The sequence below is a fragment of the Manis javanica genome, chromosome 2 (assembly GCF_040802235.1).
Source record: "Manis javanica isolate MJ-LG chromosome 2, MJ_LKY, whole genome shotgun sequence".
Taxonomy (NCBI): Eukaryota; Metazoa; Chordata; class Mammalia; order Pholidota; family Manidae; genus Manis; species Manis javanica.
In genome coordinates, this window is record NC_133157.1 from 222,479,537 (window position 1) to 222,492,964 (window position 13,428).

At 62.8% G+C, this 13,428-nt stretch overlaps 1 protein-coding gene across 7 annotated transcripts; it reads right to left on the reverse strand.

Moving 5' to 3' along the window:
- Nucleotides 1-632: 632 nt before the first annotated feature.
- Nucleotides 633-11,534, reverse strand: RHPN1 (rhophilin Rho GTPase binding protein 1). 7 transcript variants are annotated; one of them, XM_073230199.1, is made up of 15 exons: nucleotides 11,216-11,528; nucleotides 6,442-6,557; nucleotides 6,024-6,152; nucleotides 5,754-5,829; nucleotides 5,083-5,160; nucleotides 4,520-4,644; nucleotides 4,211-4,377; nucleotides 3,813-4,006; nucleotides 3,227-3,383; nucleotides 3,041-3,148; nucleotides 2,509-2,703; nucleotides 2,046-2,122; nucleotides 1,677-1,823; nucleotides 1,373-1,534; nucleotides 633-963 (listed from the first exon to the last, which is right to left on the reverse strand). In XM_073230199.1, exons 1-15 carry the CDS (start codon nucleotides 11,294-11,296, stop codon nucleotides 799-801), a joined length of 1,977 nt encoding a protein of 658 aa, XP_073086300.1. In that variant the 5' UTR covers nucleotides 11,297-11,528; the 3' UTR covers nucleotides 633-798. The 7 variants fall into 7 exon arrangements, with proteins under 7 accessions (XP_073086300.1, XP_073086299.1, XP_073086304.1 ...); XM_073230198.1 differs by having other exon boundaries at nucleotides 3,041-3,151; nucleotides 11,216-11,525; XM_073230203.1 differs by having other exon boundaries at nucleotides 3,041-3,151; nucleotides 5,754-5,824; nucleotides 11,216-11,237.
- Between the last annotated feature and the right edge of the window lie 1,894 nt (nucleotides 11,535-13,428).

Here is a 13,428-nt window from a genome sequence, read left to right on the forward strand (position 1 = left end):
TCAGGTGCAGGGCTGGGGAGAAAGAAACCTCGACCCAGAAAGCATGTCACAAGGAGGCACCAAGAACAAGCAGGGAGAGGTCTCTGTTCAGCAGACAGAGGGGTCAGTAAAAGTTGTATGATGGGTCTTGGCTGGGACCCTGCACAGAGGGAAGACCCTGGGCACCCGCGGCTGCTGTGTGGGGAGTGGGGCTGGGCAGGAAGGAGGTCTGGAGGCCAGGGAAGGAGCTGAGCCTCATCCAGCCTTCAGGGTGCCACGCAGGCTGGTGGACGGGCGCTGGCCAGAGGTCACTGCGGGCCAGGCAGAAGCCTTGTTTGCGGCAGACCCAGCCCTGGGTGGGTATGAAACTTTGTGGGGGAAAGGGGAGTGAAGATCCAGCTGCAGGGACCCTCTGCTGACATGTCACCCCACCTCGCCCCCAGCTCTCCAGCATGGCTCCTCCAGCTCTGAAAGAAGCGCCTGGACCCCCACCACCCAGGGAAGCTGCCCTGCTCGGGCAGGCAATGAGAGTATGTGAGCACCAGGTAGCCCAGGCCAGCCTCTTGGTGCCTGAGACTGTGCTGCAGAGACTGTGCCATTTCCCATAGGCAGGTGCAAGGCCTGGTGCCCAGCAGAAGGCTCAGACACACCTCCTCTGACATCGTCTTTAATGGGCCCCTCTGGGCACTGGGCAGGGCAGCAAACTGGCCTGAAGGTTTCTGGGATGGAGGAGGGTACACAGGGAGCTCCCATTCCCAGCCACCTGGAGCTGGCCCTCACTGCCACTCTGGGCACCCGGAGAGGGGGGCGGCATGCGGCTCAGGGGCGTGGGTCGGGGGATGGCCTCCCTCTGCTCTTGCCCCTCTTGGCCTTGCGGCCCCAGCCAAGGAGGGGCCTGGGGCCGGCCGGGGCAGGCGTTGCAATCTCCCAGCCATATGCCTTTGGGCTCCTCACGAGGCCCCCCAGGGCTGGCTGGCGGTCCCCCTGCAGTCAGAACAGAGACAAGTATGAGCCAGCACCCCTGGCCCGGCCCGCCTACAGCCAGCTTGGTGAGGGTGACAGGGAGGAGGTGGTGGGTATGTCCCCATGAGGGCGCCCAAGCAAGGGGGGACCCACAGGACTGCCATCTGGGGTGGGTAAATGCCATGGGCTGAGCGCCTGTGGCCAGAGCCTCCAGGACTGGGCGCTGAGGTTGCCAAGGGGTGGACTGGGCCTCGAGGGCAAGGGACTGCTGCTAGGTGGAGGCTATGGCACAAGAAGCTGCTGCCCAAAAGGTGCCTGTACAGCCTCCTCCTCCCAATGCCCTTGCCGATCAGGGGCCCAGAAGAAGGCCTGGGGCCAGGGTGGGGTGAAGGAGCTGGGAACCCCCCGTCCCAGGGCCCCTGGGGCTCACTGTGCAGGGCAGCTGGGTGCTGGGCAGCAGTGTCACCACCTGCAGGGTCACGCCCTCATCGCCCACACCCTTCAGCTGGGCCACCACCTCAGCGTGCTTCCACCACTTGCATGGCTGCCCATTCACGGACACAATGTAGTCGCCCTCCTGAAGACCGGCTGTCTGCAAGGAGATGGGGACCATCTGGGAGTCCCTCACAGGCACCCCGCCACCTCTGGCCAGTCTCATCATCCCCTTTCACACAAGCTGCCTTGGCCCAGCCCAGGGACTCTGCCTGGGACTGGGTTCGGGTCGGGGCACTTACTGCAGCCCGGCCCCCTGGAATGACAGCAGCAATGAGGACAGGCGAGTCTCCCCGCAGCGTGAAGCCAAAGCCATCCTCTCCTCGGGTCACGTGGATTGGCCCCACCAGCCGCCAGCTGTTCTTGGCTGAGAACACGGACAGGGGTCCCTGGTGGGGGGAGTTCAGAGGTCAGAGGGGGTCTGGCAGGGCTGCCATGCTTGGAGGGCTCTTGGCCTGTAGTATCCTTACCCCAGGCTCCACGTCCTGGGGCTGAAACCAATGAGGGGCCATAGAGGGGCTAGGCAGGGTGGACCACTCCTGTGGGGCCCCCTCCAACCCAGGCAGAGCCCAGCTATGCTGGAGGGGGCTGCTTGTGAAGGGGGTGCTCACCAGCCGGTGGAAGATGTCAGCCACCTTCACCCGGGAGAAGCTGGGTGCCCTAACCTCTGGCCTCTGGTGCGTCTTAGCTGAAAGGGCAAAGGTGAAGGAGGGCGGGGCTAAGTCAGAGGCTCCGGAGCCCCAGAGCCCTGGGACGCAGCTTGCCAGAGCAGAGCAGGTGACACGGGGCATGGTCTTCCCTGTGCAGACCTCCAGGGCCTGGCTGCCCCCCTAGAGGGAGGAGCCTGGGGCAGTGCAGCTGCTGGGAGGCAAGTCTGTGGGCATCGTCACCAGGCTGCAGCTTCCCAGGGGCAGGAACTGAGTGGGGAAGGGCAGGCAGGGGGCAGGGCAGTGTGCCAGCACAGGCTCCCCTGCAGGGCCCACCGTGGATGTCTTCTGCGGCAGCTGCAGGCCCCTCAGCCCACCGCCCTTGCTCTGGCCAGGCACACCCATCCTGGGGGGCCTGGCTGCTCACGCTGGATGTCAGGGGCCTCGGTGGCCTCGAAGAAGTCGTCCTCAAGGTCAAGCTCTGAGTACTTGGCCAGCGAGCGCTGCAGCGCCTGGGTCAGCGCACTCTGCAGCAGGTCTACTCTGCGCAAGGCACGGCACACAGCATGCAGTCGCAGCGCCTCCTCCTGGCCCAGGATGGCGCGTTTCAAGTGGGCCTTGCCTGCATGGGACACATCACAGGCTGCGCGGGCCCCAGCCCACAGCCCACTTGGCCCTTCCAAGCAGAGCCCCGGCTCCCCTGGCCCCTGGATGGGGCAGGAGGGCAGGTGAGGGTTCATCCTCAGTGTCCGCTGGCTGGGCTAGGAAAAAGTGGCTGCCCACCTGTGCCCCACCTGCCCAGAAGCTGCCTGCACTGCTCGGCCCCTGCTCTGTGTCACCCAGCAGGCAGTGGGCATGCAGGAGGCAGGATGGTGACCCCACCTGCCAATGCCGGTACCCCAGGTGAGGTGACTCCAGGAGGCTGGGTGGGGTGGGCCTTCCTCCCAAGGCTGCCTCACCGAGTTTCCTGTGCTCCTCCCTCCGGTGTGGCAGTGTGTCCTGGGGCTCAGAGGCAGTGGGGAGCCCGCGGAAGCCCTGCTGGGGCCCCGGGAACGCCACCTCAGCAGCTGCTGGGGTCAGAGAGGGCCGTGAGTCTCCCCACCTCAGCCTCAGCGGGCACGCAGGCACACAGGCAGGGCACTCACAGGGGCCGTCACAGAGAGCCATAGCCGTGTGGTAGTGGGCCAGGGCCTGGAAGTACTCAGCCTTGACGCGCACCAGGGAGGTCCAGGGGAAGGGCACGTAGTCTCGGACGGGCAGCTGGGCCATGGTCTGGTGCACCAGCTGGTACTCGGCTGCCACCTGCCGGTACACGTGGCAGGACAGTGGGGCATCCAGTGGGACTGCAGGACGAGCTCGGAAGCCCAGCCTCCCCCAGCCCTGACCAAAGTCCCGTTGGCCCCACGCAATGCCCAGAGCTGGCCGAGTTCAGGGGTCAGGGCTCCCAGTTCCTTCCCTGATTGGTGCTGCCCCAGTGGCGGGGGACTCAGGACCCCGGGGCCCTGAGCAGCCCCACAGAGCAACAGCTGGCTCTGGGAACTTACAGGAGACACAGTCACTGCACCCGACCCCTCCAGGCTGGGACCCTGGCCTCCTCCACCCCCGCTCTGCCCCCTCGGCCGCAGCCCAGGCCCTGTGTCCACCAAGCAGCTGCAGCTTGGCCAGACCCAGACTGGGGGCCCCAGGACATTTGCGCAGGTCTCCTCTGGAACAGGGGCTCCCCATCCTCACCTGGGCAGCCTCCTGAGCCAGACGCAGCTGGGCTGGGAAGTCGTCAGGGGCCACGGGTGCTGGCAGTGACAGGCTCTCAAAGACGCACTCCTGGGCCTGAGCTGTCATGAGCTGCTCCAGCATGGAGAGCGAGGCCGGCTTCATGTCCAGGCTCGGGGCATGGGAGAAGTTCTCCCTCAGGAGGCTGAAGGCCCCTGTGGACGGGACGCTCACAGCAGGACCACAGGGCTGCCTGGCCACCCCTCCCTCCCTTCAGCCCTGGTTTAGACAGCCCCTCTGCACCCCACAGCTCTGACCCAGAGAAGGGGCTCTGCCACACACCAGGACCCAGAAGCAAGGGACATGCAGACGCATGCACCCCGCCTGCGGCAGTGGGCTAGAGTCTGGGCAGCCCTCACCAGCAGCCCTCTGAAAGGCCTCCACAGCACGGCTGGTGCCCTCGAGGCAGGAGCGGTCCTGGCGGGCCCCGATCTGTGTGTGGAGGGCCCCGATGTTGAAGAGCACACTGCCCTTCTCAAAGGCCAGGGACTGCTGCTCGGCTGGGACCCCTGTAAGCGAGTCATACCTGCAGGGTTGGGCAGGTGGGTAGAGTCCCCACAGCCACGAGCTTGGACTCTCAGAAATGGGGCTGGGGAGAGCCTTCTGGGAGGCCACTGCCTCCCTGGAGGATGGCTGCACCCCAGGGCACCTGCCCTGCCCACCCCTACCAGTGGAAGAGCAGCCCGAGGTTCCCAGCAGGGGCCACAAAGCGAGCATCCAGGAAGCAGAGCTGGTTGTAGTAGGCCGTGAGCAGCTCCAGGCCTGCCTCGCTCCGGCTGGGGGTCCGCATGGCCTGTGGGCAGGAGCCACTGACCCACTGCCCACGCCCCCAGCACACTGCCCTGGGAACCCCCTAGGACATCACAGCCCCACAGGAGCATCCCCAGTCTAGGGGTGGACGGGGCTATAGTGGGGCACATCTACCTTCCCTGGGGCTGTTGTGGCCACACATGCAACCCCAGGACAATGTGGAAGGGAACAGGGAGAGACTGTACCGGGGGTGGCAGGGGCTTGGGTGGGGGGAGAGGACAGCCATAGAGCAGCCATTCCCAAAGGGCCAGCCATGCCCCTGCAAGCCAGAGACATCCGCGCACCCTGGGTGAGTCTGTACAGGTGCACCTCGCTGTGCCTGTCCCACGCCCCCCTGCAGTGGGAACATCTCCGCTGAGCTCTGCCTTTCTGCTCCTGACTGAGCCGCAGGAGCGGGCAGACAGAAGGGGTGGCCACCCACCTGCCGCAGGTCCTCCAGCTCCCCGATTTCAGCCTCGTAGGAGGTGCTATCCTCTCCAAAGTGCCCCGAGATCAGCTCCTGATTGGGGAGTAGGTGCAGACCTTCCCTGGAGTTGCCCCCCGTGTGGGCAAAGACCCACAGTACAGGGGAGGCCACAGGCCTCTGAGGACGGGCTGAGGGCTGCAGGTGGCCCTCCCTCCGGCCCTGGGGCCCCCCCACTGCGGCTGTGGAGCCTGGAGGCTTAGGGCTCTTTCTGGTGGCATTCCCGTGTTAGCCCCCACGAGCAGTGGCTAGCTGCTCTGACAGGGAAGGATGCTAGGGCCCGAGTGAGGGACCTTTCCACCAGGCCTGCCTGGTAGTGGCAAGCCACCTCCCGGCAGCCAGGCTCAGGGGCCCCTGAGGACCCCGGGCAGCCCCCAGCCAACAGGACCCTCAAAGCAAGAGTCGGGGGACCCTGTAGCTACTGTGGTGCTTTCAGCAGGAGGGCCGGCTCTGCCACACCCACCCCAGCGTGGGATCGTCCCCCAAGCCCACCCAGTCGGAATCCCTCACCGCCTGGGCACGCTGGGCGGCCCCAGGGCCAGACCCTTCTTCCTCCGGGCCTGTTTTCTCATCTGTTCAGTGATAGGGCTGTACCGGGGAGCCCCCCAGCTCCCCAGGCCGGCACCTACCTTCAGGGGCGTGGCCCAGTCCAGCTCCCGGGTCTCCTTCAGCCCGAGGGGAATCATGGGCACAGGGACACCTTCGCTAGAGGCAGAGGCACTCAGCCCGGACTCTCAGGCTGGAGCCGGCCGCCCTGCGGCAAGGGGGGCCCCTCCCTGCTGCTCTGGCCCCTGCAGCACACCGCCCCTCTGACTCCAGGCACACCCTCATACACACGCACACACACTGGGCGCCCTGGACGGCTCCTCAGACATGCACACCCACGCACACATATGCACCTCTCGGGTGGGTCCACATCCACGCTGCTGTTGAGCTCCTGCAGCTCCTCCTTCAGCAGCTGCAGGCTGGAGTTGACATAGCTCAGCTCCAAGGCCACTGTCTCTCTGACCTGGGCATTGCTGGTGGCTCTGGGGGAGGTCAGGCTGAGGTGAAGCCCTGCAGGTGGACCATGCGCCCCTGGGCCTCACCACAGCCCCTGTGCCAGCGCCCACCCATGACATGCTGATGGGCCCTGCCTCCCGGGAGCCTGCACCAGCCATGGTCACCTGCTCACTCACTCCTCCCAGATGGGGTGAGAGCAGGCCCAGCCTGGCCACTGGCTCGCCCGCTGCCCAGCGTGCGCCTGGCTGGCAAGGGCCTCCAGGGCTAGCAGTCTGCTCCCTGCCCCGGCCCCACCCCACCCCGACTGGGGCTCACCTGTAGAGGTTCTCGGCACCTGTGCGCATTCGCAGCTCTTTGTTGATCTGCTGGTGAATCCGGGTCCTGCGGCTCTGCTGGCGGCTGCACTGTGTCTGTGCCAGGGGGTCACAGCCCTGCAGACAGGCCACAGGTCAGGGGCTGGGCTGTGCCTCTGTAAGCAGCTCACAAGTGTCAGGGGCTCTTGCCTGTGGGGAAGGGGACCGTCACCGTGGAGGTGGCCTGAGCTCCCCCAGAAGGGAGGAGTGGGGCTGGGAAGGCCCAGCAGGGGTGGAACAGTATGGGAGCCAGAGCACAGTGGATAATGCCAGGAAGGAGGCGAGGAGAGGCGGTCAGGCCAGGAAGGACATGGAAGATGGGGGACATGGCTGGGACGGGGGCCCCAGGAAGAGGCTAGGCTATTCTGTGGTGCTCCACACAGCTCTGAGTGGTGGCCAGCCAGGACAGGCAGCTGGCTCTGGGGGCCCGACGGGAGGCGGCCCGTTGCCCACCACACATTCCTCTGCACTTCTGAATTTCGTTCTGTAGCCCCATACCCACCCCAAGCCCCACAGTGACTCTAGCACAATCTGCGGGGTGGACAGGCGGATGGTGCACGTAGCCCAGGTCCTGTGAAGCACCAGCAGCATGGGCCTGCCCACTCTCTGTGGCACCCGGCCCACGCTGACCCTGGGCTGGGCAGCTGCCCAGGTGACTGCTTAGTTGTGGGGTCCCTTTGGGAAATGCCCAAACCACAGGACCAGGGCCACTCAGCTCACAGGCAGCAGGCCAGGCCTCCTGCCTGCCCACTGCCTATCTACTGCCTGCCTCAGCCTCAGTTCCTCACTATATGGGGCAATCCTGCCAGCCTGCCCAAGTCTCAGGGCCCCAGGCAGGAGAGCTGTGCAGCAGCTTAGAGCAGCAATGTGGGACTCTGCAGAGGGGCCTACGAGAGGGCTCCGGCCAGGATGGTGAGGGGCTTGGCTTCCACACAGGCGGTGAACAGTTGTGAGCGGCTCTCAGGACTGCAAGGGTCCCAGGACTGATGCAGCCGTGGTAACCACACCTTCCAGCCCTTCAGGGCCCTCCAATCAAGGTCAGCCAGTCACCAGCCTAGGACTTCTCAGAATGCACCTGCCCTGGGGAACGTCCTCTCCGCAGTCACCTAGCCCCAGCACAGGGCTGAGGACACAGTGCCTCCCAGGGTCTGCCTGCAGCCTCTACTCCCTTGCACATATCAGGAAGTGTGGCTTACCTTCCACGGTGTGCCCCCCACTGTCACGTACAGGAAGTTTCTGACCCTCTGGGGCTTTGGCTTGCCCCACCCTAACGAAGGCCTCACACCCTCACATGAAGAGGTCTCCTGGCACTTGGTCACCAAGGATGACAGCCCATCTCTACACTCCAATATGCTCAAGAGAGGTCAATTGGGAAAAAGCTTCCCACAGGAGTTGGCGTTCTGGGACTTAAAGGGCAGGAGACCGCCAAGTGCTTCTTAGGTAACAGGAGAGAGGACCTGCCCCACTGGGGCATGGGAGAAAGCAGTGAACGCGGACGAGTCCCTGCCACAGCATCCTGGAGAGGCCCTCATCTGCACATGGGAGGGCTGGGTTCGGGGTGCCAGTAGGAAGGAACAACACAAACCATGCCCTCCATCCTCCACTTGCTGGCAGAGGGGCTGTCCCCTGCTGGCCTGTGCCTCTTCTCTATGGTGCCCCCACACCTGCTCTGTACAGGAGGAACTGAGCCAAGGACGTGGGCCGTCTCCCCTCCAGGACGCCTGAGGATCAGGGATGGGGCAGGCCAGAGCCAAAGCTACAACCCTCTTCTGAAGGTCTGATGGCAAAGTTCCGGCAGGTTCTATGGGTTCTGGGAGAGCAGCAATGGCTGTCTGCCTGGGAGGGGTGGCCCACATGCAGGGCAAAGGCCACCAGCTCAGCAGGGCTGTCCTCATGCACACGGTTCATTTGGTCTCCAATGTCGAGTGTTCCTGGAGAGATGGGCTGCATGGGGACAATCTGCAGCCCCAAGCTGGGGTCCACCCTGAACTCTGCAGCATGGGGCTCTTGACCCCAACACTCCCCCCAGGATGCCAGCTGGATGGCATGACCTGGGTAGGGAGGCATGGCAGTGTCTGCCTGCTGGCAGACCTGAGAGCCACGCTCACACCCATTTCCCACACTTCCGGCAGATCGTCCCCGTCCAGCCCGTCTCACCAGGAACACTCAATGTTGGACACCAAATAAACCGTGTGGATGAGGACAGCCCTGCTGAGCTGGTGGCCTTTGCCTGGTAAGTCTGGGCCATGGTGAGAGGATGCTAAGTGGGGAGGGATGCAGACGCCAGGTAAGCAGCTCTCCACTGTGGCGCAACCCTCCCATCCCTCACCCTAGCCCATGTGGGACGGGATGGAGACAGAGAGGCGACGCACACACACCCTCACTGCAGCGGCCCTGACAGGCTCAGGTCTAGCAGCTTCCGCTGCCTGGAAGCACCTGGCCACAGCCCCCAGAAGCCCATGGGCGGTGGGTAGAAGGGGCAAACTGGGGAGGAAGTTCTGCCTGCACAGGCCTGGGAACAAACAGCAAAACGGCAAAACTGCTGGCAGGGCCAGGCGCCACGTCCTGCTCTCCCAGGCCTCCCCTGCCTCGGGCAGCTTCCAGGAAGAGGCCCCACGCCTGGACACCGCCTTCCCTCTCTAGGCCCCGGCCTTGGGCACCCTGCCTGGTGATGCCCCACCAGCTTCCAGGACCCCTCCTCCTCCTTCCCCCATGATCTCACCTTAACACAAAGGAACTGGATGCCCCAGGAGAGTGGAATCCTGGTACCCAGCCCCACCCATCATCTCTTCCACTTCACCAACTGTTGGGGGGGGGGACATGGCCTAGTGGGGGTTACTACCAAGGTGGTCTCCCAGGACTCAGTGGCTACAGCCACACACATGCAGGATGGACCCCAGTCTGGGCTACTCAGGCCAGCCGCGTGAGCCTCACCCGGCCCCCTCTGATTCACTCCATGACCGCCTCCAGGCGGACTCTACTCTCAGAGCTCCTTCTAGCGCCCCTTCACACTGAGTCCCGGCTGTTCTTGCGTGGTGCTCACTGGTGCTGGTGAGGGCCAGGTGAGCGCCCACTGGACACAGTGCCAGATGAGCATCTAGTGGATCCCAGATCTCATTACACTTGGGGTGAAAATGCATCACCACACTAGTCCCAGAGGCCTGAGACCCAGTGAGGCTTCCACATGAACAGCTAATGGGTCCTGGCCCAACTCTGAGCATTATGGCTAGTTAAGGGGCCATCCGCACTCTAGCAGGGCCAGCAGGGGTCAGGTTAGACCTTCCAGGTAGCAGGAACTGCCTGGGCCACAGAACAAAGGAGTGTGTGTGGGCATGCAGAGTGTCACTCAGGGCTTAGCAGTGCTGGGGTCCCATGCCCCACCTGCCTGCCCCCAGCCCAGGGTTTCCTTGCAGGGGTGCAGCCCAGAATGCTCTGATTGCTAGGTCATCCGGGAGAGACCACTGAAGACAATTTCTGCCCTCTTCCCAGGGTAGCAGTCAACAAAGGGCAAGGGCAGAGCCTTAAAAATGTCCACGGAGCTCTCGAGAACATCTCATGTGAGCAACCTCCTAAATACTCTGCCCCAAACAACACGTGCTCTCTCCAGAGGCCACCTTGCAAGGAGCTGAGGTCACAGAAGGCAGGCAACAGACCTCCACTCTCTCAGTGTCCACCCCGTGGGGCTGCCGGCCACAGTGCCTCCCTCCCATAGTTGCTGCAGCACCTGGCATCTCTGAGGAGTGGGCAGGGAGGAGCCTGCCCTTCCGGGGATCTGCTCGGCCTCATTTGGCCAGTAACCGGTAGTCCATGTGCCAGCAGATACCTCCCTCCTTCTGCCTTGGAAGACCTGGGTTCCAGCTGGGGTGTGATGTGCAGTCTGACATGGTGAGGGAAGTTGGGCAAAGCCCCACTGCAGGTGCCACCTCTGCTGGGTGGCACCAGACTGTAAGCCCTTGGGGGCATGGATGCCCAAAGCCTGTCAAGAACACTGGGGCAGCCTGGCGGTGATCCCCAGGGGACCTAGAGCTGCATAATGAGGGAGACAGAGCACCTTCTGTCTGGGCACTGACTCTGCAGGTCTCCACCCCTTCCGGAGCTTCCTCAGTACAGTCCCCTAGTCTCGTGGATTAGGGACTTCAGAGGGGGAGGCCTTGGGGCAGTGAGGAAGGGACAAACTGCCAGCTGTCAGGTCCTCCCGCCATTCCTTATAGCTGGGAGGCCTCAGCCGCCTGCTAAAAGTTCCATCAAATGCAGAGTTAGTGGCCCAGGGCAAAGCCGAACCCGTCGGTGGAAGGGGAGGTAAAGCTGGGAAAGGAGGAATGAGGGGCGCCAGATACAAGCACAAAAGCCACGGGCCGTAACCCCCCAGACCCCACCTGCCAGAAAAGGGGGTCCCGGAGTGTGGAGAAGACAGCGAGCTGGACTGTGCTCCCAACCACCCCTGGGAGGCACAGGAGGAGCCCCCAAACTGGCAACAGAGGAGCCCAGCGCAGGCAGGCAACGCGGGCTCGGGCTCTCCGTGGGCCCTCAGTTTCCCCAGCGGTGAGCCCAGCTTGTCTCCAGCGGGGAGAGTGAGATGTGGGGGGCCTCCTGGAGTCTTGCAGAACGCTCGGACGCGAGAGGCCAGAGCCGGCGCCACAGACCCGCGCCAGCCGGCGGCAGATGGCGGGAGGCAGAGGCCCGGATTCTGGGGCCCCTCTTCCTCGCGCCCCAGCCGCCCCGGGTGGCGCGCTCACCTTGCGGACGCTGCTAGCCGCCTGCAGCCGCGCGCTCTCCTCGCCGGCGCCCGGACCGTCAGGCCTCTCCTCGGGGATCATCGCCGCCGCCGCTCGGGCCGCGCCAGGTCCAACACCGTCGTCTCCTACGGGTCCAGGTCCCTCCGGGAGGCGCGCGGGGTCCCGCACTGTCCTCTCCACTGCGGCGCGGGCCGGCTGGAGGGGCGTGGCGCCGGGTGCTGAGCGTGCGAAACTTGCCGCTGCCCAATCGGCAGCGGCGGCGACTCAGACCGACAGCAGCCTCGCCCAACCAGAGCGGGAGAGAGGCGGGCTCCGGGCCAGGCCACACACCCCCAACCTGCGCGCGCCCAGTCCTGGGGGAATGCGGTCACCCCTGGCAACCGCCGGGCCCGACGCGGGCGGCCGAGTAGGGCGCGATCTGCGCGTGCGCCCCTGTGGCCGCCCGCGGGGTGCGCGGAAAAGTTAGGGAAAAAGGAAAGAAACAGGCGAGATATGAAACTCCCAAAGGTGTCCATGGGGAACGTCGCGGCCCAGGCGGCTCCGCAGGTTCGCTGCTCGCGGGTCCTTCCCGTCGCGGCAGCAGGGCCTCCCAGGGCTTGTCCGAAAACTTTCGCAAGGGGTCCTGACGGTTCTACTGGAGCGAGCGCTGGTGCGATGCCCGCTTCGTTGTCCCTGGGAACCCGGGCTCTGCCTGGCGTCAGTCCAGGCGCCGTCGGTGCGCGGCCCGACCTTTGCCTGCGCTACCCGCTTCCAGAACCTTCCTCCGCTCCCGGAGCCGCCCACAGACCTTTCTTTCTCGTCTTTCCACAACCTACTTCGAGGGCCCGCTTGCTTCCCCAGAACCTGCTGCCATCTCACGTGCCTCATCCAGGTTCTCTCATAACCGCCTGGGCGCCCGGTGACTTGGGGACCCTCTCACCTAAGGGTCCTAGGCTCACCTCACCAAAGAAAGCAGCTTTGCGTGGCAGGGACAGCAGAGCATAAGCAGTGAGCACGCTGATGTCGCCCACCCTAGTCAGCCCCTGTGGGCAGCCCCCGTGGGCACTGCATGCCTGGCACGGAGCCCTAGGCTCACTCCCCAACACATGCGCCCAGAGTTAAATCCCATGAGCTAAGCTCCTTGGCCTGCCCTAGCCATCTGCAATAACAGCAAAACGAGACAATAACTCCAGGAAAACAAAGTAATCATAGAATATTCCCTGACTCAGCTGTGCATGTCTTTCTCATGGCCATACTAATGTGATCAAGATGTCCTGGCATCCTGACCCCAGGACAGTTTTAAGTGATTCTGTTACAAGGAGAAAAGAGGTGAAGGGTGAGGGAGACAGCAGAGCCAGGAAGGGATGCTGAAGCTTCATCCTCCCAAGGCTAAGTCAACACTAAGGCTAAATTAGAAAATAAAATTCCAGAAGCAGAAGCATGTTATTCATAATTGTGGAATTCAATATCAAATCATCAGCTCAAGGAGTTGCCCCTGAGCAGGGGTGGGAGGGCACTGAGGCAGGCTGCTGTTTCACTGAGCAGATCCTGTAGAACTAGGTGGTTTGAGAAACTAGAATCTTCCATAACAAGGCAAACCCAAAGCTTGTTTTTTAAAGATGGGATGTGTATAACTTGATAACAAAAAGCACCCAAAATAAAACCACCATCTGGAGGAGATAATTCTAAATTAGCTTTGAATCAAAAGAAAGTTAAAACAACTGCACATTACCTAAAATGTGATCAGAAAGTAACATTTTCATAAAGTGTATGGAATAAGCCAGAGGACATTCTGTGACCTTAGGTAAGTTCATTGCTGAAACAGAGCACATACATAAAAATAAATCAACCAAATCAAAAGAAAGGAGGAAGAGGAAGATAAAAGCTGATGTCAGTTACATGGTGGGTTTGGGGAAAAAAATCAAGTTAATCAATCCTTGAGATGTCCAATCAGGGAAGCAAGATTGCATCAGCTGGGATCCACCTCTGCCTTCAATAAGCTGGGTGGACACAGTGACTGAACCACAGACATGAGATGTTTATCATTCTTCCCCAGGCCACCACTCAGAAGTGGACCATGGAGACTGGGCTGATGCCACAGGGGTGTCCACCACGAGCTTTCACTCTCACCGTGTAAATGCATTTACTCTTGCTCTGGGATCATTTCTGTATTCCAGGGAGGAAAGGAGGAAATAAGCTTCAGCAAGGAAAGCTAAATGTCCCCTGGCCCCGAG

Bases quoted from the DNA above. Each gene is read 5' to 3' on its own strand.
- RHPN1 (XM_073230197.1), bottom strand. From the start codon at position 11,296: ATGATCCCCGAGGAGAGGCCTGACGGTCCGGGCGCCGGCGAGGAGAGC. The intron at 6,558-11,215 runs GTGAGCGCGCCA...GCCTGTCTGCAG, and splicing joins CGGCTAGCAGCGTCCGCAAG to GGCTGTGACCCCCTGGCACA. The intron at 3,384-3,812 runs GTGAGGATGGGG...GTGTACCGGCAG, and splicing joins TGGCTCAGGAGGCTGCCCAG to GTGGCAGCCGAGTACCAGCT.